The following is a 27,915-nucleotide window of genomic DNA, read 5'->3' on the forward strand; positions in this document are numbered from 1 at the left end:
CCACGATTTGATCAGCAGACATCGTAGCCTATGTTTGGATGGAAATATAAATTATAAAAGGACTGGACAAGCTAGATGCAGGAAAAATGTTCCCAATGTTGGGGGAGTCTAGAACCAGGGGCCACAGTCAAAGAATAAAGGGGAGGCCATTTAAAACTAAGATGAAAATAAACTTTTTCACTCAGAGAGTTGTGAATTTGTGGAATTCTCTCCCATAGAAGGCAGTGGAGGCCAATTCACTGGATGAATTTAAAAGAGAGTTAGATAGAGCTCTAGGGGCTAGTGGAATCAAGGGATATGGGGAGAAGGCAGGCACAGGGTACTGATTATGGGTGATCAGCCATGATCACAATGAATGGCGGTGCTGGCTCAAAGGGCCAAATGGCCTCCTCCTGCACCTATTTTCTATGTTCTTTGAAATCAACACCATCATATTGTGCATGACTGAACAAACGACAGTGTGACATTTTAAAGTCCCAAAAGAGATCAATCCTTAGTATTATGGATTTTGTTTTCTGTTTCACTGGGGAATTCAGTAGTATGTTTCTGTAAAATATTTGAATGAACAGTAAAACTTAATTTTTTTTAGTAAGATGGAGAGAAACTAATTGAAAAATTTGTGCTGCATTTTCTACATTAATTTTGCCAAAAAACGCAGAGGAAACAGAAACATGATTATCAACATTTATTAGCGATAATAATGGTCTGTGTAATATACTGTATATATAACGTCTCCACCGATTCTGCTTCAAGTGCTCATGACGACAAACTAAAGGGCCGCTCCATTCCTTCCTTAATCAGTTTTTCTTTATGATCCTTAAAAGAAAGTGAAAACCAAACGCTTAGATAAATGTATCACTGATTAAATGTAATAAACAATATCAACAGAAAATGAGAGCCACAGAATCACCGCTGATTGTTTGGACCAATTTATCGAGAGACGATTCTCTTTCCCATCACTCTGATGTGGAACATAGAACAGTACTGAACAGGGACAGACCCTTCTGCCCGCAATGTCTGTGCCAAACACGATGCCAAGACCAAACGATATCTCCCTGCACGTGATCCATATCCCTCCAATCCATGTGCTTATCCAAAAGACTTTGAAACACCACTATCGTATCTGCCTCCACACCACCCCTGGCAGCACATTCAGGCACCCACCACCCTCTGTGTAAAGAACTTGCCCCGCACATCCTTAAACGTCTCTCCTCTCACCTTAAAGCTCTGGCCTCTAGTATTTGATCTTTCCATTCTGGGGAAAAGGTTCTGACTGTCTACCCTATCTATGGCTCTCATGCTAAGATAGGTGGAGGGGCAGGCAGTGTAGAGGAAGCAAGGATTCTGCAGAAAGACTTGGACAGGTTAGGAGAGTGGACAGAGAAGTGGCAGATGGAATTCAGTAAAAAGCAAAGTTCAGAGTCATGCATTTTGGCAATAAGAATAAAGGTAATACGAATAAGAATAAAGGCAGAGATTATTTTTGTAAATGGAGAGAGGATCCAGAAATCGGAGCTGCAAATGGACTTGGGCGTGCTGGTGCAGGACTCCCAGAAAGTTCATTTGTAAGTTGAATCGGTAGTAAGGAAGGCAAATTCAATGATAGCATTTATATCAAGAGGACTGGAATACGAAAACAGAGATGTAATGCTGAGGCTCTATCAGGCCGCATTTGGAGGACTGTGAGAAAATTTGGGCCCCGTATCTGAGGAAGGATATGTTGGCTCTGGAGAGGGTCCAGAGGAGGTTTACAAGAATGATTCCAGGAATGAGTGGGTTGGCATATGATGAGTGTTTGACAGCACTGGGCCTGTACTCGCTGGAGTTTAGAAGGTTGAGGGGGGACCTCATTGAAACTTACAGAATAATGAAAGGCATAGATCGAGTGGATGTGTAAAGGATGTTTCCACTGGTGGGAGAATCTAGGATCAGAGGTCATAGCCTCCTAATTAAAGGGCACTCTTTTAGAAAGGAGGTGAAGAGGAACTTTAGTCAGAGGGTAGTTAATCTGTGGAACTCATTGCCACAGAAAGCTGTGGAGGCCAAGTCAGTGGATATTTTTAAGGCAGAGATAGACAGATTCTTAATTAAAACAGGTGTCAAGGATTATGGGGAGAAGGCAGGAGAATGGGATTAGGAGGCAGAGATCAGCCATGATTGAATGTCGGAGTGGACTTGATGGGCCGAATGGCCTAATTCTACTCCTATAACTTGTGAACTATTCATGTTCTCCAGGGATGCTGCCTGACTCGCTGAGTTACTCTTGTCCTTTTGTGTAAACCAGCATTTGCGGTTCCTTGCTATTACATTTTGATTTCCCCTGAAGGTGCAACAGGCATCCAAAGAGCAGCATTGTGATTGTTCCTGTCTTGACCAATTTCCCTCCTGGGATAAATAAAGTTCCATCGTATTGACATCACTTGCAGCGGCACCCACAGATAGTTCTGTTCCACTGCTTCTAAACCTCAAAAAGGCCAACCGACCAATGCTTAACGTTCTGACAACAACAACCTACGTTTTTAGGGAGAGAAACCTAGTGTTTCGAAAGCATGTATTAATGGACAGCTGTCATTGCAAAAACCAAATGATCAAAATGAAAGCACAATTCACGGGGTGCTTTGCCCTAATGAGTTAGCGTAACAACACTCAGCATTTATTACAACTACAGCGCCACTTCCCACCAATAATACGGATGGAGGTTCAACCATGGAACACTATTAGTGACCTATTTATCAATCAGGAAAAAACTATGTACATCCCTTCAAATGTTCATAAGGCATTGGAGCAGAATTAGACCATGCGGCCCGTCGAGTCTTCTCTGCCACCTGATCATGAATGACGAACCTCTTCTCAACCCCATTCTCCTGCCTTCTCCCCTTTGATGCCCGTACCAATCAGGAACCTATCAATCTCCGCTTTCAAAATGCCCAATGTTGAACTACAGGCCACATTTTTAATTCGACTTCATTCAATTATTCTTACCCGATCAGTTTTGAAGATGTAATACCAGAAAAACAGTGGTACGACACCGCAGACAAATCCTAACAGAGACGTCTTAGGACTTGGACGAAAGTTGGGATAGATGTGGTTGAGAGTGCGAGCATAAACCCAGCGAGTTAGGGCAGGGTCTTCCTGTATAATACGAAGACATGGCAACAAATTACGCAGTTTTCTTAAAAGCGACTAAAAATCATTCCAAATTACAACATATCAAAACATGATGCTAGACAATTTAAAATATGTTACTAGATTTCACAGAATGCCCATTTTTAAGTATCAGAATGCATTTACAAATTGTACACCAGTATTTTAAGCAGGGCTATGGAGTCGATACCCAAAACACCCGACTCCGACTCATTGATTCCTTGTGTATCCGACTCCGACCCCTAGGTATAATAATTCTAATTCTATGTAATTCCGATTTATGTAGTCTCTGAAATTTATGTTGAGGTCGGAGTCGGAGTCGGGACTTTTTTACCGACTCCAGCAGCACATAAATTGCTCCGACTCCCCAGCCCTGATTTTAAGTTTCTGACAGTGTTGCATACACCTAGATTTCAGAATCAAAACGTCTCCTATCAACGTTCTCCACAACTGCTGCCTGACCCGCTAAGTTACTCCAGCACTTTGTGTTTTTTGTTGGTAAACCAGCACCTGCTGCTCCTCATATCTATAGGTTCCTTAATGTAGGTTTAACATTCTTACTTTGCACATAAACAAAACAACTGCCAAAGTGAAACAAATCACAAACAATTGTACGCATCGTTATTCGGTAGGCTGCCAATGTTTGTTTCATTGAATTACTACACAGCTTCTATCTTTGCAACTCTGTTTTAAAATTGTTGGATATATTTTTTTTAGGGACACAGCATGGAAACAGACCCTTCAGCCCACCGTCCACTAGTTCTATGTCATCCCACTTTCTCATCCACTTCCTACACACCAAGGGCTACTTACAGAGACCAATTAGCACACCCACCCATGTGTCTTTGGGATGTGGGAGGAAAGCGGAGCACCCGGAGGAAACCCATGCAGTCACAGAGACAATGTGAAAACTGCACACACAGATAGCACCCAAGGTCAGGATCACCCGGGTCTCTGCCGCCGTGAAGCAGCGGCTCTGCCTGCTGCACCACTGTGTTGCCCATGTGCTAACCTTCAATGATTCGGGCACCTGCTGAGCACAGCAGAGAGGGGAAAGAATTTCATTGGGGCTAAAGTCCTGCGAATTGTGCTTACATTTTGATCATTTGTTTTTTTCAGGACAGCTGTCCATTAACACAAGCTTACGAAACACTAAGTTTCCCCCCGTAATTTTCAGAATTCTACTTGCATTCTGCAAGTGGCATCTCAGGAGAGAAGCTGCCTGACCCGCTGAGTTACTCCAGCATTTTGTGTCTACCTTCAACATGGTAGGTCAGCATGGACAAGGTTTGCCAAAGGGCTGTACAGCTCTATTATACAACTCTAAGTGCATGATAGCGCAAGAGGTGGTCTGTAGTGTTCAGTTTTGGATCGAGACTGTTCTTTTGACAGGGTAGACGGTCAGAACCTTGTTCCCAAGATAGAAATGTCAAAGACTAGAGGGCAGAGCTTTAAGGTGAGAGGGAAAAAGTTTAAAGGAGATGAAATGTGTAGGAAGGAGCTGCAGATGCTGGTTTACACCGTAGACACAAAATGCTGGAGTAACTCAGCTGGTCAAGCAGCATCTCTGGAGAGAAGAAATGGGTGATGATTCAAGACCCTTCTTCAGACATTTATTTTTACACAGAGGGTGGTGGGTGCCTGCAACACGCTGCCAGCGGTGATGGTGGAGGCGGATACGACAGTGGTGTCTAAGAGGCTTCAGTGACTGGTCATTCACCATTTGGTGGGCACTGGACAATGACCCCGACCCCTCCGCCCTGTGACCCTCCACCGGTGACCTGTGACCCCTCCACACTGTGCCCCCTCGCCCTGTGACCTGTGCCCCTCCACCCTGTGACCTTGCGTCTCGTGCCCTGTGCCCTGTACCCCTGGGTGCCGCTGCACCCTGTGACCTTGCGCCCCCGCGCCCCTGTGACCTTGCACACTGTAACCCTGGGTGCCCTTGCACCCTGTGACACTGGGTGCCCCTGCACCCTGTGACCTTGTGCCCTGTACCCTTGCGCCCTGTGACCCTGGGTGCCCCTGCACCCTGTGACCTTGCGCCCTGTACCCTGTGACCCTAGGTGCCCCTGCACCCTGTGACCTTGCGCCCTGAACCCTGTGACCCTAGGTGCCCCTGCACCCTGTGACCTTGCGCCCTGTACCCTGTGACCCTAGGTGCCCCTGCACCCTGTGACCTTGCGCCCTGTACCCTGTGACCCTGGGTGCCCCTGCACCCTGTGACCTTGCGCTCTGTACCCTGTGACCCTAGGTGCCCCTGCACCCTGTGACCTTGCGCCCTGTACCCTGTGACCCTAGGTGCCCCTGCACCCTGTGACCTTGCGCCCTGTACCCTTTGACCCTAGGTGCCCCTGCACCCTGTGACCTTGCGCCCTGTACCCTGTGACCCTGGGTGCCCCTGCACCCTGTGACCTTGCGCCCTGTACCCTGTGAGCCCCTGCCCTGTGACCGGTGCGCCTCCCTCTGCCTCCGGCGGCCACTCACGATGATGTGTGCGGGTGCGGGCTGGTTGAGCTGCCGCAGGTACTGCAGCTTGAGGCGGGCGCGGATGGCGAGCCGTTCCCCCTCGGCGCGTCGCTGCTCCGGGGTCAGCTGCATGTACTCGGCGGGCTCCAGGGTGCGGGGCCGGGAGGCGAGCGGCGCCTCGCGGTAATCGGCCATGGTCGTCAACACCCGCCCGACCGACCGACAGCCCGACCTTGCCGGCACCGCCACAGGACGCACGCGCGACGCCGGCACCGCCGCAGGACGCACGCGCGACGCCGGCACCGCCAAGGGCCGCACGCGCAGTGCTGGGCCCTATATCACACGCATGCATAATGCCGGCGTCCTCACAGGCCGCATGCGCCATCCAGGCACCGCCACAGCCCGCATGCGTAGTCGGGGCCTCGCGTCCGGCCCGCCCGCCGCGCCCCCAGCGGCAGCAGGTGGAAGCCAGTTGGTGGTCAGGCAGCATCTGTGGAGGGAATGGACAGGTCTGAACCCACCCTCACACTGGGAGCTGCAACAGCTGTACATTTAGGTTTTAATCAATGGCAATAGACAATAGATGCATGAGGAGGCCATTCGGCCCTTCGAGCCAGCACCACCATTCAATGTGATCATGGCTGATCATTCTCAATCAGTACCCCGTTCCTGCCTTCTCCCCATACCCCCTGACTCCGCTATCCTTAAGAGCTCTATCTAGCTCTCTCTTGAATGCATTCAGAGAATTGGCCTCCACTGCCTTCTGAGGCAGAGAATTCCACACCTTCACCACTCTCTGACTGAAAACGTTTTTCCTCATCTCCATTCTAAATGGCCTACCCCTTATTCTTAAACTGTGGCCCCTTGTTCTGGACTCCCCCAACATTGGGAACATGTTTCCTGCCTCTAACGTGTCCAATCCCTTAATAATCTTATACGTTTCAATAAGATCTCCTCTCATCCTTATAAATTCCAGTGTATACAAGCCTAGTCGCTCCAGTCTTTCATCATATGACAGTCCCGCCATTCCGGGAATCAACCTAGTAAACCTACGCTGCACGCCCTCAATAGCAAGAATATCCTTCCTCAAATTTGGAGACCAAAACTGCACACAGTACTCCAGGTGCGGTCTCACTAGGGCCCTGTACAACTGCAGAAGGACCTCTTTGCTCCTATACTCAACTCCTCTTGTTATGAAGGCCAACATTCCATTGGCTTTCTTCACTGCCTGCTGTACCTGCATGCTTCCTTTCAGTGACTGATGCGCTAGGACACCCAGATCTCGTTGTACGTGCCCTGTTCCTAACTTGACACCATTCAGATAATACTCTGCCTTCCTATTCTTACCACCAAAGTGGATAACCTCACACTTATCCACATTAAACTGCATCTGCCATGCATCCGCCCACTCACATAACTTGTCCAAGTCACCCTGCAACCTCATAGCATCTTCCTCACAGTTCACACTACCACCCAGCTTTGTATCATCTGCAAATTTGCTAATGATGAGGCAGAGAATTCCACAGATAATGGCGCTTTATTTGTCACTGTGCGTCTGCAGTGAAATTGATTTTGCATATATTCCACAAGTGTGCACTACCATTAATCATAATAGTAATCATAATCGTAATTTATTAGCCATTTGTTTTGCAACATACAAGGAATTTGGTTTGCCATAATCATAACAAAAAAAGCAATAAGACACACAACTAAATAAAAATTGCCATAAACATCTACCACAGCGGCTCCTCCACATTCCCCACTGTGATGGAAGGCAACAAAGTCTTATCTTCTTTCCTTCTGCGGTTGGGGGAGTTGAACCATCCGTCCACTCGGCCCGCTGACCTGAGGAGGTTGGAGACATTACCCCGGTTTCCCACCTTGCTCTTCACGTCCAACATTACCAACTCCCTCCCAGTAATGCCATCTTCCACGCCACGGGGGGGGGGTTCCGATCCCCGCCGTCCGACGATCCTTCGGCTGTTCCTGGTCCCGCCAGAGACCGTGTCGGGTGAGCCGGGCCCACCCGCTGGGTCTACCGTCCTCAATGCATGGCGGGCAAGTCAGCCCTGCTTGCTGCGAGCATCGCGGCCCACTGGGTAAGTAGGGGTTTATTGTTGTCACATGTACTGAGGTACAGTGAAAAGCTTTGTTTTGCATGCTATCCAAAAAGATCATACAATACTCTACTTCAATATAATCAAGTCAAATTCAAGTACAATAGATAGAGCAGAGGGGAAGATAGAATGCAGAATATTGTTCACAGCATTGTAGTGCATTAGTTCCATAGACAAAGTCCAATGCCCGCAATGGGGTAGAGGTGAATCAGAAATAGATCTGTCGGCAATTATTCAGCAAGAATTAAACCTAATGCAGCATGTAACTACTTGAAACTCAATTATATATATGAGACAAATAGAGGTGAATCGGACAATACCCTGGCTTATAGTTCAGAGGCCTGATCACAGAGGGGAAGAAGCTGTTCCAGAGTCTGGTGGTGTGTGCGTCCAAGCATCTGTACCTTCTGCCAGGCAGGAGTGGGGAGAAGAAATATTTAATGTACAACATAAAAGGTACATGAGGCTCTCATTAGAAAAAAAAAGTGCTATTTTCCGTAAAACCTCTCTTCATAAAAGGCAGAAATTCCTAGCTCAAAGAACAAAGAGGACATTTTTGCAAACCATAAATTTAAAGTAATATTTAGTGAAACTCATGAGAATTGAATGGTTGGTTGATATTTTATTCCCACATTCCCACATTCCTGTATTGTAGTGTCTAAAAATTGAAGCATTTTAGAAATTGACAAGGTAAATGATAAAAGCCTAAATTCCAGATATAGATAGCTTTTTATTAAAATTAAAATATTTCACAATCACAAGGGGTGAATTATACTCAAGCCAAATATTTAATTTAGCTAGGTATCACAAAATACTCAGAGGGCCAGGCAGCATCTCAGGAGAGAAGGAATGGGTGACATTTCGGGTCAAGACTCTTCTTCAGACCTTCAGATCTTTGTGATACCTTCGATTTGAACCAGCATCTGCAGTTAATTTAGCTAAATCACTTCAGTTCATTGTAAAGCAGCAATATATAAATCACAAAACAAAAATGGCAAGTGCAAAGAGGATATTTTAATTCCATATATTAATACCGTCTTCATTCTTAATTAATATTCTGCTGAACATCTACCCATCATGATCCCACAGAACAGATGAGAGCAGATGGATCATTTCTTTTATGCCTGAGTCAATATCAAAATCTCAATGGGAAGGAACAAAACAGAAAATGCTGGAAACACTCAGCAGGTTAGACAGCATCTGAGGAAAGAGAAGATCGACACAAAATACTGGAGTAACTCAGCGGGACAGGGAGCAGCTCTGGAGAGAAGGAATGGGTGACGTTTTGGGTCGAGACCGTTCTTTAGACTGAAGAAGGATCTTGACTAGAAAAGTCACCTATTCCTTCTCTCCAGAAATGCTGCCTTTCCCGCTGAGTTACTCCAGCATTTTGTGTCTATCTTCGGTTTAAACCAGCATCTACAGTTCATTCCTACACATCTGTGGAAAGAGAATGAGTTGAACCTTTTGGATCCAAGACTCTTCATCAGATCTGAGAAATGAGACTGGGTAACAGGGATGGTTGGGAGGGATAATTGGTGCATCTAAGGGAAGTTTTCTGACAGGGTAATTAATGAGGCTGGTCAGCTGCATTGTGAGAGTTACTGCTGATGCTGTAGAGCCCAGATCATGTTGTGTAGCCTGGCCCGCTGGGATTGCCCACATGCCAGGCTTTGACTGATTGAAAGGTACAGCATGGAAACAGGCCCTTCGGCGCACCAAGTCCATATTGACCATCAATCACCCGTTCACACTAGTTGTATGCTATTCCACTTCCTCATCCACTCCCTGCACACAAGGTAGATACAGATGGGGGCAGAGGGGGAGGGTGATGGGCGGAGTAAGTGACAAAGACTGGAGGTGAAAAGGAGACAAAGGGTGTCAGATAAGGAGAGAATCAGTGAAATGTAAAGCTGGGGGGAGGGATATGAGAGGAAGAGAACAGGGGAAGGGGAGGGAAAGGAGTTGGGATAGTGGGAGAAATGGGTGGGGATAGTGGCCATAAGAAGGGTAAAAGAGGAGATTAAAAAATAAAAGTGAAAGAATAATTGCAAGGGCCGGGGTGGTTCTTTCCTAAAATTGGAGAGTTCACTGGCAAGAGAAGCAACTCATTACAAAGTTACTGCCCTTCCAAACCTACGTTATTTTCTATGCCCCAGCCTCTCTGCTATCCGAATTAACTGTTATCTTTTTAGACAATAGATGCAGGAGTAGGCCATTCAGCCCTTCGAGCCAGCACCACCATTCAATGTGATCATGGCTGATCATTCTCAATCAGTACCCCGTTGCTGCCTTCTCCCCATACCCCCGGACTCCGCTATCCTTAAGAGCTCTATCTAGCTCTCTCTTGAATGCCTTCAGAGAATTGGCCTCCACTGCCTTCTGAGGCAGTGAATTCCACAGATTTACAACTCTCTGACTGAAAACGTTTTTCCTCATCTCCGTTCTAAATGGACTACCTCTTATTCTTAAACTGTGGCCCCTGGTTCTGGACTCCCCAACATTGGGAACATGTTTCTTGCCTCTAACGTGTCCAACCCCTTAATAATCGTATATATTTCTGTGATGAAGGGTGGCAAGACCTGGAACGTTAGCTGTTTCTCTCTCCACGGTTACAGCTTGACCTGCTGAGTGTTTCCAGCATTCGCAGTCTTTGTTCCGGATTCCCATCGTCTGCAGGTTTTTGGACGTTCTGTGGGAAGGTAATCTGACAGGTGGTTAAACCTCTAGCACCCTGTTACTTCCCTGGCCAGACTGGAAGTATTTCCCTTGTATTATTTCCACTCGTGCTTCACTGATAAAGGGCAAAATGTTGAAAAAATAAAACTTCATCTTTGAGTATCTCAAAACAATTTCACTACCTGAACCTATAGTTTTGAATACGAGAGTATTCCAGGTCTCCAAGTCTTGCATTGAGGTCAAGTCTACAACAGGACTCTATGAATAATATAAGAGGCCGCTTTAATTTCCAGATATAATGTTTAAGCTGCTTAATGACTCGAGCAAAAGTGGCGTTAGGGTCAGAAGTCAGGAAAATTTAGATTTATCAAGGGCCTTCAAATTTAGAATTTGATCCCCCCCTTCACGTAAAATCTGTCTGGCTTCGCACTTCATGATTTGCACACGAACATTTGGTGCACATACAAACGTCCTAAATTTTCTAAAGAGCTAAATAAATGTTCTCAATGGAGAGGGTGCAAAGAAGATATTAAAATCTGTTGCAGGCACGAGAGGGACTTGGGCAGGGAGAGTCGGGATAAGCTGGGAGTTTTTCCCCAGGAGTCTAGTCAAGTCAAGTCAAGTCAATTTATTTGTATAGCACATTTAAAAACAACCCACGTTGACCAAAGTGCTGCACATCTGACTAGGAAAAAAAAAAGAAACATACAGTGGCAAGCAGCCAAACACAACGGCGCGGCCATCTTGAACAAAATGTTAATTCAATCACCCACAGTCCAACAATAAAAGCACTAAACAGGCACCCAAATTACCCAACCCCAAAAACCCCCCAAAACACAGTCCAACAATAGAAGCATTAAATAGGCATTCAAATCACACACCCCAAAACCCCCAAAAACACAGTCCAACAATAAAAGCATCAAACAGGCACTCAAACCACCCAACCCCAAAAACACACAAAAAAGAAACATCCATCAAAGAAACATCCATCACAGTGAGTCTCCTCCAGTCCTCTCCTCACTGTGATGGAAGGCCACAATGTCTTTCCCTTCTCCTGCCGTCCTCGCCCGCAGTCAGGTTGTTGTGGTTGCAGGCCGCACCGGACGGTCCACAGCGGGCCAAGCCCAAGGCGCGTCGCAGCCGCTCCCGCAGCCGCTCCCGCAGCCGCTCCCGCAGCCGCTCCCGCAGCCTCCGAAGACGGCCGGCTCCGCCGATGATAAGTCCAATCCGGGGCGGGCGAACACGCTGCTGCCGCTGTTGTTGCACGTCGGGGCGGTCGTGGCTCCCGACATTGAAGCCCCCGCCCAGCAGAGAAATATCCCGCGGCATATCTTAGGCCGCGCCGGATGGTGAAATGTCCGCGCCCCAAGCCCCGCGACCCGGGGCGGGCGAACACACTGCCGGAGCTCCCGATGTCGGCATCCACGCGGCCCGAGCCTAAGGCGAGTCGCAGCTGCTCCCGCAGCCTCCGAAGACGGCCGGCTCCGGTGGTGGTAAGTCCGATCCGCGGGCTCTGCGAACCAGAGCCCTGGAGGCCGCCAGCTCCAGGAGTTGGGCCGATGGTTGGGCCGCAGCAGGGACGGAGACACGGCCCAGAACACAAAGGTCGGGTCTCCGTTCTGAAGGGACATCTATTTACAATGTTACAGTTTCCCCCCTCCCCCCCACATACACACACAGTACACAAACACAAAAACGCCACATCACAACTACAATTAAGACCAAAAAAAACCAACAAAAACACAAAGACAAATGGACCGCAGGTGAGCGGCAGCTGCTAGGGCTGTGCCGCCATTTTGTTCTCTAGGTGGCTGAGGGATGACCTTATAACATAACATAACATAACATAACATAACATAACATAACATAACATAACATAACATAACAACACTTTATTGTCACTCGGCACAACACCGAGCGAAATTTCAGCAGTCACACAAAATACAGCAAAAAGAAAAGAACACAGGACACCCGACCCCAACACAAACATCCATCACAGTGACTCCAAACACCCCCTCACTGTGATGGAGGCAACAAAACTTCCCCTCTCTTCCCCCCGCACCCACGGACAGGCAGCTCGACCCCTACCGAGGCAAACGACACGCACAGCCCCCGCAAGGGGATGGAAGGCCCCCCGGCCGAGCCGCCCCGGGCACCGAAACGTCCCGCGGCCACACCGGGCGATGTTAAGTCCAACGGCCGAGCCGCACCGGGCACTGAAACGTCCCGCGGCCGAACAGCGCTGACGATGTTAAGTCCAGCGGCCAAGCCGCACCGGGCACTGAAACGTCCCGCGGCCACACCGGGCGATGTTAAGTCCAGCGGCCAAGCCGCACTGGGCATTGAAACGTCCCGCGGCCGAGCCGCACCGGGCACTGAAACGTCCCGCGGCCACACCGGGCACTGAAACGTCCCGCGGCCACACCGGGCGATGTTAAGTCCAGCGGCCGAGCCGCACCGGGCACTGAAACGTCCCGCGGCCGAGCCGCACCGGGCACTGAAACGTCCCGCGGCCGCACCGGGCGATGTTAAGTCCAGCGGCCGAGCCGCACCGGGCACTGAAACGTCCCGCGGCCGAGCTGCGCCGGCAATGTTAAGGCCCGCAGCCGAGCCGCACCGGGCACTGAAACGTCCCGCAGCCGAGCTGCGCCGGCAATGTTAAGGCCCGCAGCCGAGCCGCACCGGGCACTGAAACGTCCCGCAGCCGAGCTGCGCCGGCAATGTTAAGGCCCGCAGCCGAGCCGCGCCCCGGGGAAGAGACCTAATAAAATAAAGGTTTCCCCCCGCCCCACCCCACACCCCCACCACACACCCCCACCACACATACACAGCCAAAAACAGAAACAAAAACCATCCCAACACCGACACAAACAAAAAAAAAACAAAAAAAAAAAAAAAGACAACAGACTGCCAGAGAGCCGCAGCCGTTAGGCGCAGCCAACTCCTCCCATTATCACAAGGGACATGGATAGGGAGGATTTTCACATCTTTTTCTTGTGGTGGGGAAGTCCAAAAATGAGCGGGAGAGGGAAAAGATTTTAAAGGGGGGTGTGAGGGGCAGGTTTTTCTACTGAAAGGGTGGTGGGTACGTGCACAAGCTGCCAGAAGAGGTGATATTGGCAGGTACAGATACAAGATTTAACACCAAGTGCTGGAGTTCTCAAGGGGTCAGGAAGCATCTCTGGAGAACATGGATAGATAATGGGCTTTGTCCCAACCTCACCTCTCTTCCAGCTTTCTCAACCCCCCCCCCCCTCCCCCCCACACTACCACCATCACCTATCCATGTTCTCCAGAGATGCTGCTTGACCTGTTGAGTTACTTCAGCACTTTGTCTTTTTCTGTAAACCAGCATCTGCAATTCCTCATATCTTCAAGATTTTACTGATGGTTACATGGATGGAAATGGTTAGAGGGGTATGGGCCAAATGTAGGCAAATGGTACTAGCCCATGTAGGCAGCCATCGACGAGTTGGGCCGAAGGATCTGTTTCGATGCTGCAACAGGTAACGAGCAAAAGAAAAGGTAGACACAAGGAATTGCAGATGCTGGTTTATAAAAAAAGACCGAGTGCTGGAGTACCTCAGCGGGTCAGGCAGCATCTCTGGAGAACATGGATGGACGACATTTCAGGTTGGGACCCAATAATCATGTACAGTCTTTCCACTGACTGGATGGCATGCAACAAAAAAGCTTACAATCGTAACGTGACAATAATATTTATTCACAAAATGCTGGAGTAACTCAGCAGGTCAGGCAGCATCTCGGGAGAGAAGGAATGGGTGACGTTTTCGGGTCGAGACCCTTCTTCAGACTGAAGAAGGGTCTCGCCCCGAAACGTCACCCATTCCTTCTCTCCCGAGATGCTGCCTGACCTGCTGAGTTACTCCAGCATTTTGTGAATAAATCGATTTGTACCAGCATCTGCAGTTATTTTCTTATACTACGTGACAATAATACACGAAACTAAACTACATCCTTACAGCTGTGTGATCTGAGGCCTGGTGATTTACTAATCAAGTGAGCCCAATTATTTTCCCAAGCACGTAATATTTTTCTGAGCAAGACTGCTTGATCGGCAGTGTCTGGCGGCCCTGCGCCTGTACCCGCTGGAGCTTAGAAGGATGAGAGGGGACCTCATTGAAACCTACTGAATAATTAAAGGCCTGAATGGAGTGGATAGGGAAAGGATGTTTATAGGAGCAGGAGAGTCTAAGACCAGAGGGCACATCCTCAGAATAAAAGGACGTCGTTTTTCCATTGTACTTCGGTACACGTGACAATAAACTAAACTGATCGGTCTGAAGAAGTGTCCCGACCTGAAATATCACCTATTCATGTTCTCCAGACATGTTGCCTGACCCGTTGAGTTACTCCAGCACTTTGTGTCGTTTTCTAGAAAGGAAGGTAAAGGTTAATCAGGGGTGCAGTTTCCAAATACCCAATCTGCATCCTCACACTGGTGTGCCTACACAATGTAACTAATCATGTACGGGAATAAATAAACTGAAGACACGGCAGGGGGTAATTTTGAAAACAGCTTTGAAAACAGAGACGGCTTCAAATTTCAGGCTTTGTGTACAAAGGCTTGATTACTATCGGGAAACGTGGCTGGAGACTGACCGGCAAACAAAGAGCACCTTACACTCAACGCCTCGTCAGGAGATCGTAATTACAGGAGATCGTAATAAATCTGTGGTTTCTTGGTTTCAGCACGGAACTGCTCCACCTTCAGCCCGACCCGGAACAGCGTCGCCTCATCCCACCACTTGGACATAATCTGGGGACGGGGGACAAGGATTATTATTGCAACCAGACACAGTATGCATTTCAACCACGTCTGACCAAATGCCTCTTGAGAGAGAAACTCTAACAGCAGTGCAGCTCCAGCACAGGACAGCTGGGGATATAACAATGCACGGGCTGTCCTGAGGTGTCCTGCACCATTCCTTTTCTTAGAGTCATAAAGCACGGAAACAGGCCCATCGGTCCAACTTGCCCATGCGACCCGTACTATCGCAAAGTCCAAGAAACATTTAGACAGGTACATGGATAGGACAGGTTTAGAGGGATATGAGCCAAACGCAGGCAGGTGGCACTAGTTGGTCGGTGCGGGCAGGTTGGGCAGAAGGGCCTGTTTCCACACTGCATGACTCTATGACCAAGATGCCACATCTATACTAGTCCCACCTGCCAGCATTTGGCCCATATCCCTCTAAACCTGTCCTGTCCATGTACCTGTCCAGATGTCTTTTAAATGTTGATACAGTACCTGCTCAACTACCTCCTCTGGCAGCTTTTACCCACCACCCTCTGTGTGGGAAAGGTTGCCCCTCAGGTTCTAAGTAAATCTTCCCCCTCTCACCTTAAATGTATATCGATCAGGTTCTTGATTCCCCGACTCTGGGTAGAAGACGGCGCATTTACCCTATCTATTCCCACTCATGATTTTATACCTCTCTAAAATAAACCTCTCTATAAAATCTCCTGCACTCCAAGGAATAAAGCCCTCAGCTGCCCAACCTCTCCCTACGGCTCAGGCCATCGAATCCTGGCAGCATCCTCGTAAATCCTCTCTGCACTCTTTCCAGCTTAATGGCATCTCTCCTGTAGCAGGGTGACCAAGACTGAAGACAATAATACTCCAAGTGCAGCCTCACCGACGTCTTGTGTAATCACCAACATCGTCAGAAATAAAACTTTCCATGGAGCTAATTAAATAACAATTATACTGGAAAGTAATGTTACCTGGAGGTTAATGGGTAGGCCAGAGGAACTGTATCCCACAGGAACTACTAGAGCCGGAATTCCTGTGAAGTTAGCAAGTTGCATGTATCTGAGATGAGGAAAAAGAGAATTGAGATAAAGAATCAGCCTGTTAAAGGTATAATGTGTCATGATGTAGCATTAATCTTCAATGTTACATCTTGTACACTGTATCTTGTATATATATATATATATATATATTGTACCCTTTATCTCTGCACTGTGGACAACTTGACTGTAATCATGGATAGTCTTTTACTGGTTAGCACACAACAAAAAACTTTTCATTGCACCTCGGTACATGTGACAATAATGAATAGGCATCCTATCTCCAACTAGAGAGCATTCCTGATCTCCCATCTACCTCAATGGAGACCCTCAGACTATCTTTAATCGGACTTTACCTTGCTCTAACATTATTCCCTTTATCATGTATCTGTACACTGTGGATGGCTTGATTGTAATCATGTATAGTCTTTCCGCTGACTGATTAGCACGCAACAAAAAGCTTTTCACTGTACCTCGGTACATGTGACAAAGAACTAAACACTAAACTATAACCTAATATAATAATGGATCTCATTTGACTTTGCATCTGCATTTTAGTACATGTCATTAATATAAATTATGAACATTTGATGGCCTACACAGATCTGCAGTACTTCACAGCAACAGAAACCTGAAAATGATGTGTCGGTATTACAGCTCAGCAAAGGGGAGGGATTACAGAGGCATGAGGGAGGAGCTGGCCAAAGTTGTCTGGAAAGGGACCCTATCAGGAATGACAATCGACCAGCAATGGCAGGAATTTCTGGGAATAATTCGGAAGATGCAGGATCTTTTAATTCCAAAGGGAAGTCAAGGACATCATAAAACTAAAAGAGAAGGCATATAGCATTGCAAAGATTAGTGGGAGGCCAGAGAATTGGGAAGCTTTTAAAGAACAGAAGGTAACTAAAAAGGCAATACAGGGAGAAAAGATGAAATATGTAGGTAAGCTAGCCAACAATATAAAAGAGGATAGATAGCAAGAGTTTCTTCAGTTTTATAAAGAGTAAGAAAGAGGCAAGAGTGAATTTTTGACCGCTGGAGAATGGTGCAGGAGAAGTGACAATGGGGAATAAAGAAATGGCAGAGGAATTGAATAACGTTTTTGCATCAGTCTTCACAGTGGAAGACACCAGCAACGTACCTGAAATTCAACAGAGTCAGGAGGTAGAAGTTAGTGGAGTGGCTATTACTAGGGAGAAGGTGCTTTGGAAGCTGAAAGGGCTGAAGGTGGATAAGTCACCTGGACAAGAAGAACTGCACCCTGAAAGAGGTGGCTTTAGAGATGGTGGAGGCATCAATAGTGATATTTCAGGAACAACTAGAGTCAGGAATAGTTCTAGACAATTGGCAAATTGCCAATATTACTCCGCTGCACAAGAAGGGAGCAAAGCAGAATAGTGGGAACCATAGGCCGGTTAGTCTGACCTCGGTGGTTGGCAAGATTTTAGAGTCCATTATAAAGGATGAGATTACAGAGTGCTTAGAAGTTCATGATAAAATAGGCCACGGTTTTGTGAAGGGGAGGTCTTGGCTGACAAATCTGCTGGAATTCATTGAAGTAAATTTTAGAACAGATAAAGGAGAGTCAGTGGATGTTCTTTACCTAGATTTTCAGAAAGCATTTGATAAGGTGCCACACGTGAGGCTGCTAAGGAAGATGAGAGCCCATGGCATCAAAGGGCAGATGATACTTGCATGGATAGCAGGTTGGCTGGATGGCAAAAGGCAAAGAGTGGCAAGAAAGGGGGGCTTTTTCTGGTTGGCTGCCAGTGACTAGCGGAGTAGGGGTCAGTGCTGGGGCCTCTGCTCTTCACGATGTATATTAGTGATTTGGATTAAGGGATTGAAGACTTTGTGGCCAAGTTTGCAGATGATACGAAAATACGTGGAGGGGCAGGTGGTGTCGAGAAACCAGGGACTCTGCAGAAGGACTTGGGCAGGTTGGGAGAGTGGGCAGAGAAGTGGCAGATGGAATACAGTGTACCAAAGTGTGGAGTCGTGCATTTTGGTAGAAGGAATAAAGGCATAGACTATTTTCTAAATTGGGAGAAAATCCAGAAACCGGAAATGCAAAGGGACTTGGGAGTGCTGGTGCAGGATTCTCACAAAGTGAATTTGCAAGTCAAATCGGTAGTAAGGATGACAAACTCAATGTGAGCATTTATTTCAGGAGGCCTAGAATACAAAAACAGGCCGATAATGCTAAGGCTCTACAAGGCATTGGTCAAGCCACATCTGAGGATGTGCTGGCTCTAGAGGGTCTAGAGGAGGTTTATATAAATGATCCCAGGAATGAGTGGGTTAACATCTGATGAGCATTTGATGGCACGTGATTGAATGGCGGAGTAGACTTGATGGGCCGAATGCAAAGGAAGGGCCGAAGACAGGAAGCAAAGAGTAGGAATAAACAGGTTCTTTTCATAATGGCAGGCAGTAGAGAGTGGAGTGCCGCAAGGCTCGGTGTTGGGGCCGCAACTATTTACAATATATATTAATGATTTGGATATATATTAATGATATATATTAATGATTTGGATGATGGAATTAGAAGTGACATTAGCAAGTTTGCGGATGACACAAAGCTGGGTGGCAGTGTGAACTGCGAAGAGGATGTTAGGAGGTTGCAGGGTGACTTGGATAGGTTGAGTGAGTGGGCAGATGCAGTATAATGTAGGTAAATGTGAGGTTATCCACTTTGGCAGCAAAAATAAGGAGGCAAGATTATTATCTCAATGGTGTCAGATTAGGTAAAGGGGAAGTGCAACGAGACCTTGGTGTCCTTGTACACCGGTCACTGAAAGTAAGCGTGCAGGTACAGCAGGCAGTGAAGAAAGCTAATGGCATGTTGGCCTTCATAACAAGAGGATTTGAGTACAGGAGCAAAGAAGTCCTGCAGTTGTATAGGGCCTTGGTGAGACCACATCTGGAGTATTGTGTGCAGTTTTGGTCTCCTAATTTGTGGAAGGACTTCCTTGCTATTGAGGCAGTGCAGCGTAGGTTCATGGGGTTAATCCCTGGGATGGAGGGACTGTCATATGAGGAAAGATTGGAAAGACTAGGCTTGTATTCACTGGAATTTAGAAGGATGAGAGAGGATCATAAAAGGACTCGACAATGTTCCCAATGTTGGGGGAGTCCAGAACCAGGGGACACAGTCTAAGAATAAAGGGGAGGCCATTTAAAACTGAGGTGAGAAGAAACTTTTTCACCCAGAGAGTTGTGAATTTGTGGAATTCTCTGCCACAGAAGGCAGTGGAGGCCAATTCACTGGATGAATTTAAAAGAGAGTTATATAGAGCTCTAGGGGCTAGTGGAATCAAAGGGCATGGGGAGAAGGCAGGCACGGGTTACTGGTTGTAGATGATCGGCCATGATCACAATGAATGGTGGTGCTGGCTCGGCCAAATGGCCTCCTGCACCTATTTTCTATGTCTACGTCTATGAATGGCCTAATTCTTCTCCTATCACTTATGACTGTAGAACAACGAAGGAAACGTCAAAGGATCATCACTAATGCACACATCAATCAAGGACTTTTTTTCCACCCCCACCATTCCCTTTTCTCCCCTCTCCTGTCGGGAAGAAGATACAAAAGCTTGAAAGCACGTACCACCAGACTCAGGAATGGCTTCTTCCCCGCTGTTACCAGAAAGCAGAACCGTTCTTCCATTAATTAGAGTGATGACCCGATCTTCCAACCTACCTCATGGAGGACATTGGACTTTTTCTCTGCAAGTGTAACGCTACAATGCTGTAACTCTATATCCTGCACACTGGTATTTCTCTCTTTGGGCTACCTGTTTTTCATGTGCTCATGTTCTTGATTGTACTCGTGTGTGATCTGATTTGGCTGGATAGCACGCAAACAAAAGCTTTTCACTTAACACATGACAATAATAAACTAGTGACAATACCATTTCAAGAGCCACTCCATTTAAAATCCTGGGATGCAGACTATAATTTCGGTCTTGTTTTTTGTCCTTTTAATTTTCTCGGGTGTTTAATTTTCTCTTCACTGATGTTAAACACTTTCATTTCCTTTCAACTACTCAGCGGTTGGCACAACTTTATACATTCTGTGGCTTCAACTTCAAGGGAGAAAGAAGAGCTTGATATTTTTAAACAGAGGGAGAACTTTGATTAACTGTTTCACGATCTTCAGATGTGTACAGTTTTAACTGTGTTTCTGACATTCTTTTGCCTTCCGTTAACCTTAACCCTTATCCACTTACTGTCTTTACCTCATTGTGCTGAATATGGTGTGTAGATCACTGCATCCAGCGCTGCAGTCAGAGGGTTTAGAAGATGGAGCTGTGCTGGGTATTGCTGGAAACAGAGACAAAACAGTGATAGAAAACACGATCCTGGTAAAACTGGAGGCAAATTTGCTGCTTTTTTTTAAAAAAACAAGACTTCCACCCGAAATGTCACCCATTCCTTCTCTCCAGAGATGCTGCCTGTCCTGCTGAGTTACTCCAGCATTTTGTGTCTAGCTTCCACCTAGAGTCATAGAGTGAAACAGTGTGGAAGCTTCGGCCCAACTTGCCCACACCGGCCACAATGTCCCAGCTACACTAATCCCACCTGCCGACCTTTGGTCTATATTCCCTCAAACCTGCCCTATCCATGTAACTGTTTCTTAAATGTCAGGATAGTCCCAGCCTCAACTACCTCCTCTGGCAGCTTGTTCCATACACCCACCACCCTTTGTGTGAAAAAGTTACCCCCTTAGATTCCTATTAAATCTTTTCCCCTTCACCTTAAACCTATGTCCTCTGGTCCTCGATTCCCCTACTCTGGCCAAGAGACTCTTTGCATCTACCCGATCTATTCCTCTCATGATTTTATACACCTCTATAAGATCACCCCTCATCATCCTGCACTCCAAGGAATAGAGTCCCAGCCTACTCAACCTCTCCCTATAGCTCACACACTCTACTTCTGGCAACATCCTCATAAATCTTCTCTGTACCCTTTCCAGCTTGACAACATCTTTCCTATAACATGGTGCCCAGAACTGAACACCTGAGAGAGTTACATGTCCCACAATATCATTCTATGATAGTTATCACAACCCAAAGTGCTGGAGGAACTCAGCACGTCAGGCAGCATCTGTGGAGGGAATGGACAGTTTCGAGTGAGGAACCTTCTTCAGACGGATGGAGTAGGGAAGGGAGAAAGCTGGAAAAGAGAGCTGGGAGCGGGACAAAATCTGGCAAATGATACACGATGTTTTGTAGCAAGATTCTTCTTTTAAGGAAGGGTCCTGACCCGATGTCATCTGTCACCATTCCCTCCACAGATGCTGTCTGACCCACTTAGTTTAGTTTAGAGATACAGCGTGGAAACAGGCCCTTTCGGCCCACTGGGTCCGCACCAACCAGCGATCCCCACACATTAACAGTATCCTATGCCCACTAGGGACAATTTTTACATTTGCCAAGCCAATTAACTTACAAACCTGTACGGTTTTTGGAGTGTGGGAGGAAACCGAAGATCTCGGAGAAAACCCATGCAGGTTCCTCCAGCACTTTGCGTTCTGCTCAAGATTGTTTTAGCATCTGCAGTTCCTTGTGTCTTTATTAATTTAAATATTACTTGTTGGGGTCATGTGTAATCATAAATTCATCAGTCAAAGGAGTAGAATTAGGGCATTCAGCCTATCGAGTCTACTCTGCCATTCAATCATGGCTGATCTATCTTTACCTGTACAATCCCATTCTCCTGCCTTCTCCAAGCACTTTGCTCCGTGGCTATTTAACGTAGTATTTAATTTAACTTCACACTGAGCGAGTGAGTGGTCTTACCTGGTGTGATGAGGCAATGCACTTCTTTGAAAATGTCTTCCAAAAACTTCATGGCCCGAGATCGCTGGCGCCCAGCCTGAGGAAGGGAGAAGAAACCGATGACAGAACGAGTGCAGAGTAGGCTTACCAGCATGTTGCCAGCTCTCCAGGGCCAGAGCTACAGGGAGAGGTTGGGCAGGCCAAGACTTTATTCCATGGAGCGCAGGAAGCCGAGGGGTGATCTTGTGGAGGTGTGCAAAATCATGAGGGGGAATAGATCGGGTGAATGCACAGTCTTTTGCCCAGGGTAGGGAAATCAAGAGTCAGAGGACAGGTTTAAGGTGAGAGGAAGATCTAATAGGAACCCGAAAGACAACTTTTTCCACACAGAGGGTGGAAGGAGCGATCTGAGGAGGTAGTTGAAGCAGGTACTATAACAACATCTAAAATAAATTTTGGATGGGTACATGTATAGGAAAGGTTTAGAGGGATATGAGCCAAAGGCAGGCAGGTCGGACTAGCATAGATGGGGCATGTTGGTTGACATGGACAGTTGGGCCAAAGGGCCTGTTCCGTGCTGTGTGACTGTATGACTCTAAAGAAGGGAACAGCAGATGTTGAAGGTCTATTTTGTAAGTGAAAAAGTTGGGATTAACAGGAGGACGTGTGTCTTCCAAAACAAAGCCTCTACTCCCAAGATATTCCAACGGTAGCAACTGCGGGTGACCAGCGGCCCCGCCCACCACGGTCAGACGACGGAGAAAGACTCGATCAAAGAAACATAGAAAATAGGTGCTGGAGGAGGCCATTTGGCCCTTCGAGCCAGCACCGCTATTCATTGTGATGATGACTGATCATCCACATGCCTGCCTTCTCCCCATATCCCTTGATTCCGCTAGCTCCTAGAGCTCTATCTAACTCTCTTTTAAATTCATCCAGTGAATTGGCCTCCACTACCTTCTGTGACAGAGAATTCCACAAATTCACAACTCTCTGGTGAAAAAGTTTTTTCTCATCTCAGCTTTAAATGGTCTTAGACTGTGGCCCGTGGTTCTGGACTCCCCTGACATTGGGAACATTTTTCCTGCATCGAGCTTGTCCAGTCCTTTTATAATTTTACATGTTTCTATAAGATCCCCTCTCATCCTTCTAAATTCCAGTGACTACAAGCCCAGTCTTTCCAATCTTTCCTCATACGTCAGTCCCGCCATCCCGGGGATTAACCTCGTGAACCTACGCTGCACTGCCTCAATGGCAAGGATGTCCTTCCTCAAATTGGGAGACCAAAACTGCATACAATTCTCCAGGTGCGGTCTCACCAGGGCCCTGTACAACTGCAGAAGGACCTCTTTACTCATATACTCCAATCCTCTCGTTGTGAAGGACAACATGCCATTAACTCCACAGGGCGCCGCGGTCAAGGAGAGGCCAGCGTGGAGCGAGGTGGTTGAAGTCCCAGCGGTCGGGTCGGAGCTCCGATGACAGGCAGGGCCGAGAAGCCGAGAAGTAAGGGGGACCCGGCGTGGGGGAGGGGGGGGGGGGGGGGAGAGATGGAGAAGGGAGGAGTACTTTTTGTAACTTTGTCGGCATCTTTGTGGCGACTCTGTTCTACTTGGTAAGTAAAAACAAAGAATTTCACTGAACCTTGTACAAGTGACAATGAAGTATCATTAACACAGAATTCCCCAATTTCCAGCAATGGGAGGGGTTATTGAGAGGGGGCAGCATAGTGGGAGAAATGAGTGTGACTGGGTCAGGGGAGGGCACTGGGAAAGAGAGGGAGGGAAAAATAAAACAGGGCTCGCTACTTAAAAATTAGAGAGTTCAATGTTCTTTCATGGTGTGTTATAAAATGTTCCGAGCCAAGCAAGATTTATGATTTGGCTCCGATCCAAAGATCACCTGTCCATGTTCTCCAGGGATGCCGTCTGACCCATTGAGTTACTGCTGCACGGTCTCTTTTTTTGTAAACCAATGTCTGCAGTTCCTTGTGCCGCCAAGACATATGATTTGTTAGTCAGAGAATGGTGTTAGGTAAACTTTTGGGACTGAAGGCAGATAAATCCCCTGGGCCTGATGGTCTGCATCCCGGAGTACTCAAGGAGGTGGCCCTAGAAACCGTTGGTGCATTGGTGATCATTTTCCAATGTTCTCTCGACTCTGGATCAGTTCCTGTGGACTGGAGGGTAACCAATGTAACCCCACTTTTTAAGAAAGGAGGGAGAAAACAGAGAATTATAGACCAGTTAGCCTGACATCGGTAGTGGGGAAAATGCTTGAGTCGATTAAAGGTTATAGCAGCGCATTTGGAAAGTAGTGACAGGATCAGTCAAAGTCAGCATGGATTTATGAAGAGGAAATCATGTGGACTAATCTTTTGGAATTTGAGGATGTAACAAATAGAATGGATAAGGGAGAGCCAGCGGATGTGGTGTTTCTGGACTTTCAAAAAGCCTTTGACAAGGTCCCACACAAGAGATTAGTGTGCAAAATTAGAGTACATGGTATTGGGGGTTGGGTATTGACATGGATAAAGAACTGATTGGCAGACAGGAAGCAAAGAGTAGGAATAAACGGGTTATTTTCAGAATGGCAGGCAGTGACTGGTGGGGTGCTGCAAGGCTCGGTGCTGGGATACCAGTTGTTTACAATATATATGTTAACGATTTAGACGAGGGAATTAAATGTGACATCTCCAAATTTGCGGATGACACAAAGCTGGGTGGCAGTGTGAGCTGCGATGAGGATGCTCTGAGGCTGCAGGGTGACTTGGACAGGTTGGGTGAGTGGGCAGATGCATGGCAGATGTAGTATAATGGGGATAAATGTGAGGTTATCCACTTTGCTGGCAAGAACAGGAAGGCAGATTATTATCTGAATGGTGTCAGATTAGGAGAAGGGGAGCTGCAATGAGACCTGGGTGTGCTTGTACATCAGTCACGCAAAGTAAGCATGGATGTACAGCAGGCAGTGAAGAAATCTAATGGCATGATGGCCTTCATTGCACGAGGATTTGAGTTTAGGAGCAAGGAGGTCTTACTGCAGTTGTACAGGGCCCTGGTGAGACCGCACTTGGAGTGTGCGCAATTTTGGTCTCCTAATTTGAGGAAGGACATTATTGGTATTGAGGGAATTCAGCGTAGGTTCACCAGGTTAATTCCCAGGATGGCAGGACTGACATATGATGAAAGAATGGGTCGACTGGGCTTGTATTCACTACAATTTAGGATGAGAGGGGATCTTATAGAAACATATCAAATTCTTAGAGGATTGGACAGGCTAGATGCAGGAAAAATGTTCCCGGTGTTGGAGGAGCCCAGAACCAGGGGTCACAGTTTAAGAATAAGGGGTAGGTCATTTAGGACTGAGATGAGGAAAAACTTTTTCACCCAGAGAGTTGTGAATCTGTAGAATTCTCTGCCACAGAAGGCAGTGGAGGCCAATTCACTGGATGTTTTCAAGAGAGAGTTAGATTTAGCTCTTAGGGCTAAGGGAATCAAGGATTATGGGGAAGAAGCCGGAACGGGGTACTGATTTTAGATGATCAGCCATGATCATGTTTGAATGGCAGTGCTGGCTCGAAGGGCCGAATGGCCTACCCCTGCACCTATTTTCTACGTTGCCTACCTGAATATAATCAGAACTTGTGAATTTTGATGCCATGGCCAAAGTCAAGCGCGTATCCAGATTCTGCAAGAAAATAATATTGATGGTGTAGTTCTTGATAAAACATGCCGTGGAACAAAGTGGCTAGCAGGGCCACATCCGCGTACAGGACTAGTATAGAGTTGGATGCCTTCCTTTGGAGAAGCACAGCGGTAGAGTTGCTGTTTCACAGTGCCAGGGAATCAGGTTCGATCCTGACCTCGGCTGCTATCTGTGCGGAGTTTGCACGTTCTCTCTGTGTCCGCATAGGTTTCCTCTGGGTGCTCCGGTTTCCTCCCATCATCCCAAAGACATGCGGTTCAGATTGGACTTTTCAGAGCCTTGGAAGTTGCAAGCTGGTGCTGGAACATGGCGACTCGGTGTGCCGTTCCAGAAGGGGATCTATTGTGCTCATGTAGTGTGATCTGACTGGATTGCATGCAGAACACTCCTCTCTCTATCACTGCACACATGACATTAAATATAATAAACAAACTCAATCAAAATGTTCTCCTGAGACAGAAACAAGGAATCTTGTCAACATTCAGCACAGATTTATAAAGACAAGTACCCGACACATATCAGCGGAAGTAACTTGCATTTTGAAGGGTCCTGACCCGAAACATCACCCATCCACATTCTCCACAGAATAAAGAAGTGTCATGACACGAAACGTCACCAATTGCTTCTCTCCACAGATGCAGCCTGACTTGTTGAGATACTCCAGCAGTTTGTGTCCATCTCCACAGATGCTGCCCGATCCAGATTTACTCCAGCACTTTATGTGTTTTTTTTGGTAAACCAGCATCTGCAGTTCCTTGTTTCTACATTCCGTGTGTTTACAGTTTGTATGCTGCATGTTGCACACAGCTTCAACAAGGACCTCTGGTCAGCAAAGGGACACGGAGTACAGGAGTAACTCTGTGGCTCAGGCAGCATCTCTGGGGAACGTGGATAGGTGACGTTTCAGGTTGGGACCCTTCTTCAGAGTGATTGACGGGTGGTGAGGGCCAAAAGCTGGGAGAGAGGAGGGGCAGGGCAAGTGTGGCAGGTAATAGGTGGATACAGGCCGGGGGGGGGGGGGTGGCTAGGCAGATGGTTGGAACAAAGGCCAGGGATTAAAACAGAAGGTGTGAGAAAGACGCATTGCAGAGTTGCAAATTGTGAAGCCAGAGGAAGGAAGGGAGGGAGAGGAGAGAAATCGGAGTGTTCAGGTGGAGCATAGGGGAGGGAGGAGGGGGTGTTGGGGAGAAAGGGTTGTTAGAGATGACCTAAAATTGGAGAATTCAATAGCATTTAGTTGTAAGCTGTCCAAGTGGAATATGACGTTCTGTTCCTCCAGTTTGCGTGTGGCCTCACTCTGGCAATGGAGGAGGCCCAGGATAGAAAGGTCGGTGTGGGAATGAGAAGGGGAGTTGAAATGGTTGGCAACTGGGAGATCCAGCAGGCCTTGGCAGACTGAGGCACTGCCCCAGAGACTGGAGGGGAATTACAGGCATCTATGGAATGCAAGTAAAAAGGGTTTTAATCAGAAGCAGAGTTACTCAGTAGCTGGACCAAGGGCCTTGTTTCCATCACCTTAAGTGCGTTGTTAACCACTGTTCATTGCTTATGTGGGAAGGACTGAGCTATTCTTCCATTTTACCTTTCAACATGTGCAGCATGTGGGAATCGAACTTTACTCCAGTGAATTTAGAGATACAGCGCAGAAACAGGCCCTTTGGCCCACTGAGTCCGCGCCGACCACCAAACCCCGCACACTAACACTATCCTACACCCACTAGGGCCAATTTACACCAAGCCAATTAACCTACAAACCTGCACGTCTTTGGAGTGTGGGAGGAAACCGAAGATATCGGAGAAAACCCACACAGGATATGGGGAGAGCCTACAAACTCTGTACAGACAACACCTGTACTGGGGATGCAACCTGGGTTTCCCGCGCTGTAGGGCAGCTACTCTACCACTGCGCCACCGTAGCCACCCGAATACACCCTCTGAGAGCAAGGCTACATAGATAAAGAAGCCTGTTTCTCAGTGGAAAGTTACTGAATGCTGGATCACAATAGTTAACTCTGTAAACAAGTGTATGTGACTAACATTGCTTATATGCTATCAAAAATGATATAAAATACAGCATAGACGACACAAAAAGCTGGAGTAACTCAGCGGGTCTGGCAGCATCTCTGGAGAGAAGGAATGGGTGATGTTTCAGGTCGAGACCCTTCTTCAGACTGAAGAAGGGTCTCGACCCGAAA

The 27,915-nt window shown here is 47.2% G+C and overlaps 2 protein-coding genes across 3 annotated transcripts in view; both read right to left on the reverse strand.

The window, feature by feature from the left end:
* Positions 1 to 676: 676 nt before the first annotated feature.
* Positions 677 to 5,882, reverse strand: ndufb4 (NADH:ubiquinone oxidoreductase subunit B4). Its single transcript, XM_078409098.1, has 3 exons — positions 5,632 to 5,882; positions 2,983 to 3,132; positions 677 to 816 (listed from the first exon to the last, which is right to left on the reverse strand). The coding sequence occupies exons 1-3, from the start codon at positions 5,806 to 5,808 to the stop codon at positions 757 to 759; spliced, it is 387 nt and encodes a 128-aa protein (XP_078265224.1). The 5' UTR covers positions 5,809 to 5,882; the 3' UTR covers positions 677 to 756.
* Positions 5,883 to 14,255: 8,373 nt separating this feature from the next.
* LOC144598735 (uncharacterized) overlaps positions 14,256 to 27,915 on the reverse strand; it is a 49,441-nt gene continuing 35,781 nt past the window's right edge. Inside the window, exons 16-21 of one of the 2 annotated variants that reach the window (XM_078409094.1) lie at positions 25,640 to 25,702; positions 22,034 to 22,109; positions 20,468 to 20,552; positions 16,158 to 16,245; positions 15,055 to 15,189; positions 14,256 to 14,804 (exon numbers count right to left, since the gene is read on the reverse strand). In XM_078409094.1, coding sequence (XP_078265220.1) covers positions 15,082 to 15,189; positions 16,158 to 16,245; positions 20,468 to 20,552; positions 22,034 to 22,109; positions 25,640 to 25,702 — 420 coding nt within the window. In that variant the 3' untranslated portion in view covers positions 14,256 to 14,804; positions 15,055 to 15,081. Of the gene's footprint in view, positions 15,190 to 16,157; positions 16,246 to 20,467; positions 20,553 to 22,033; positions 22,110 to 25,639; positions 25,703 to 27,915 lie in introns of both variants that reach the window. The other variant, XM_078409093.1, reaches the window with a different exon arrangement.

This window comes from Rhinoraja longicauda, chromosome 12, assembly GCF_053455715.1.
Source record: "Rhinoraja longicauda isolate Sanriku21f chromosome 12, sRhiLon1.1, whole genome shotgun sequence".
Lineage (NCBI taxonomy): Eukaryota > Metazoa > Chordata > Chondrichthyes > Rajiformes > Arhynchobatidae > Rhinoraja > Rhinoraja longicauda.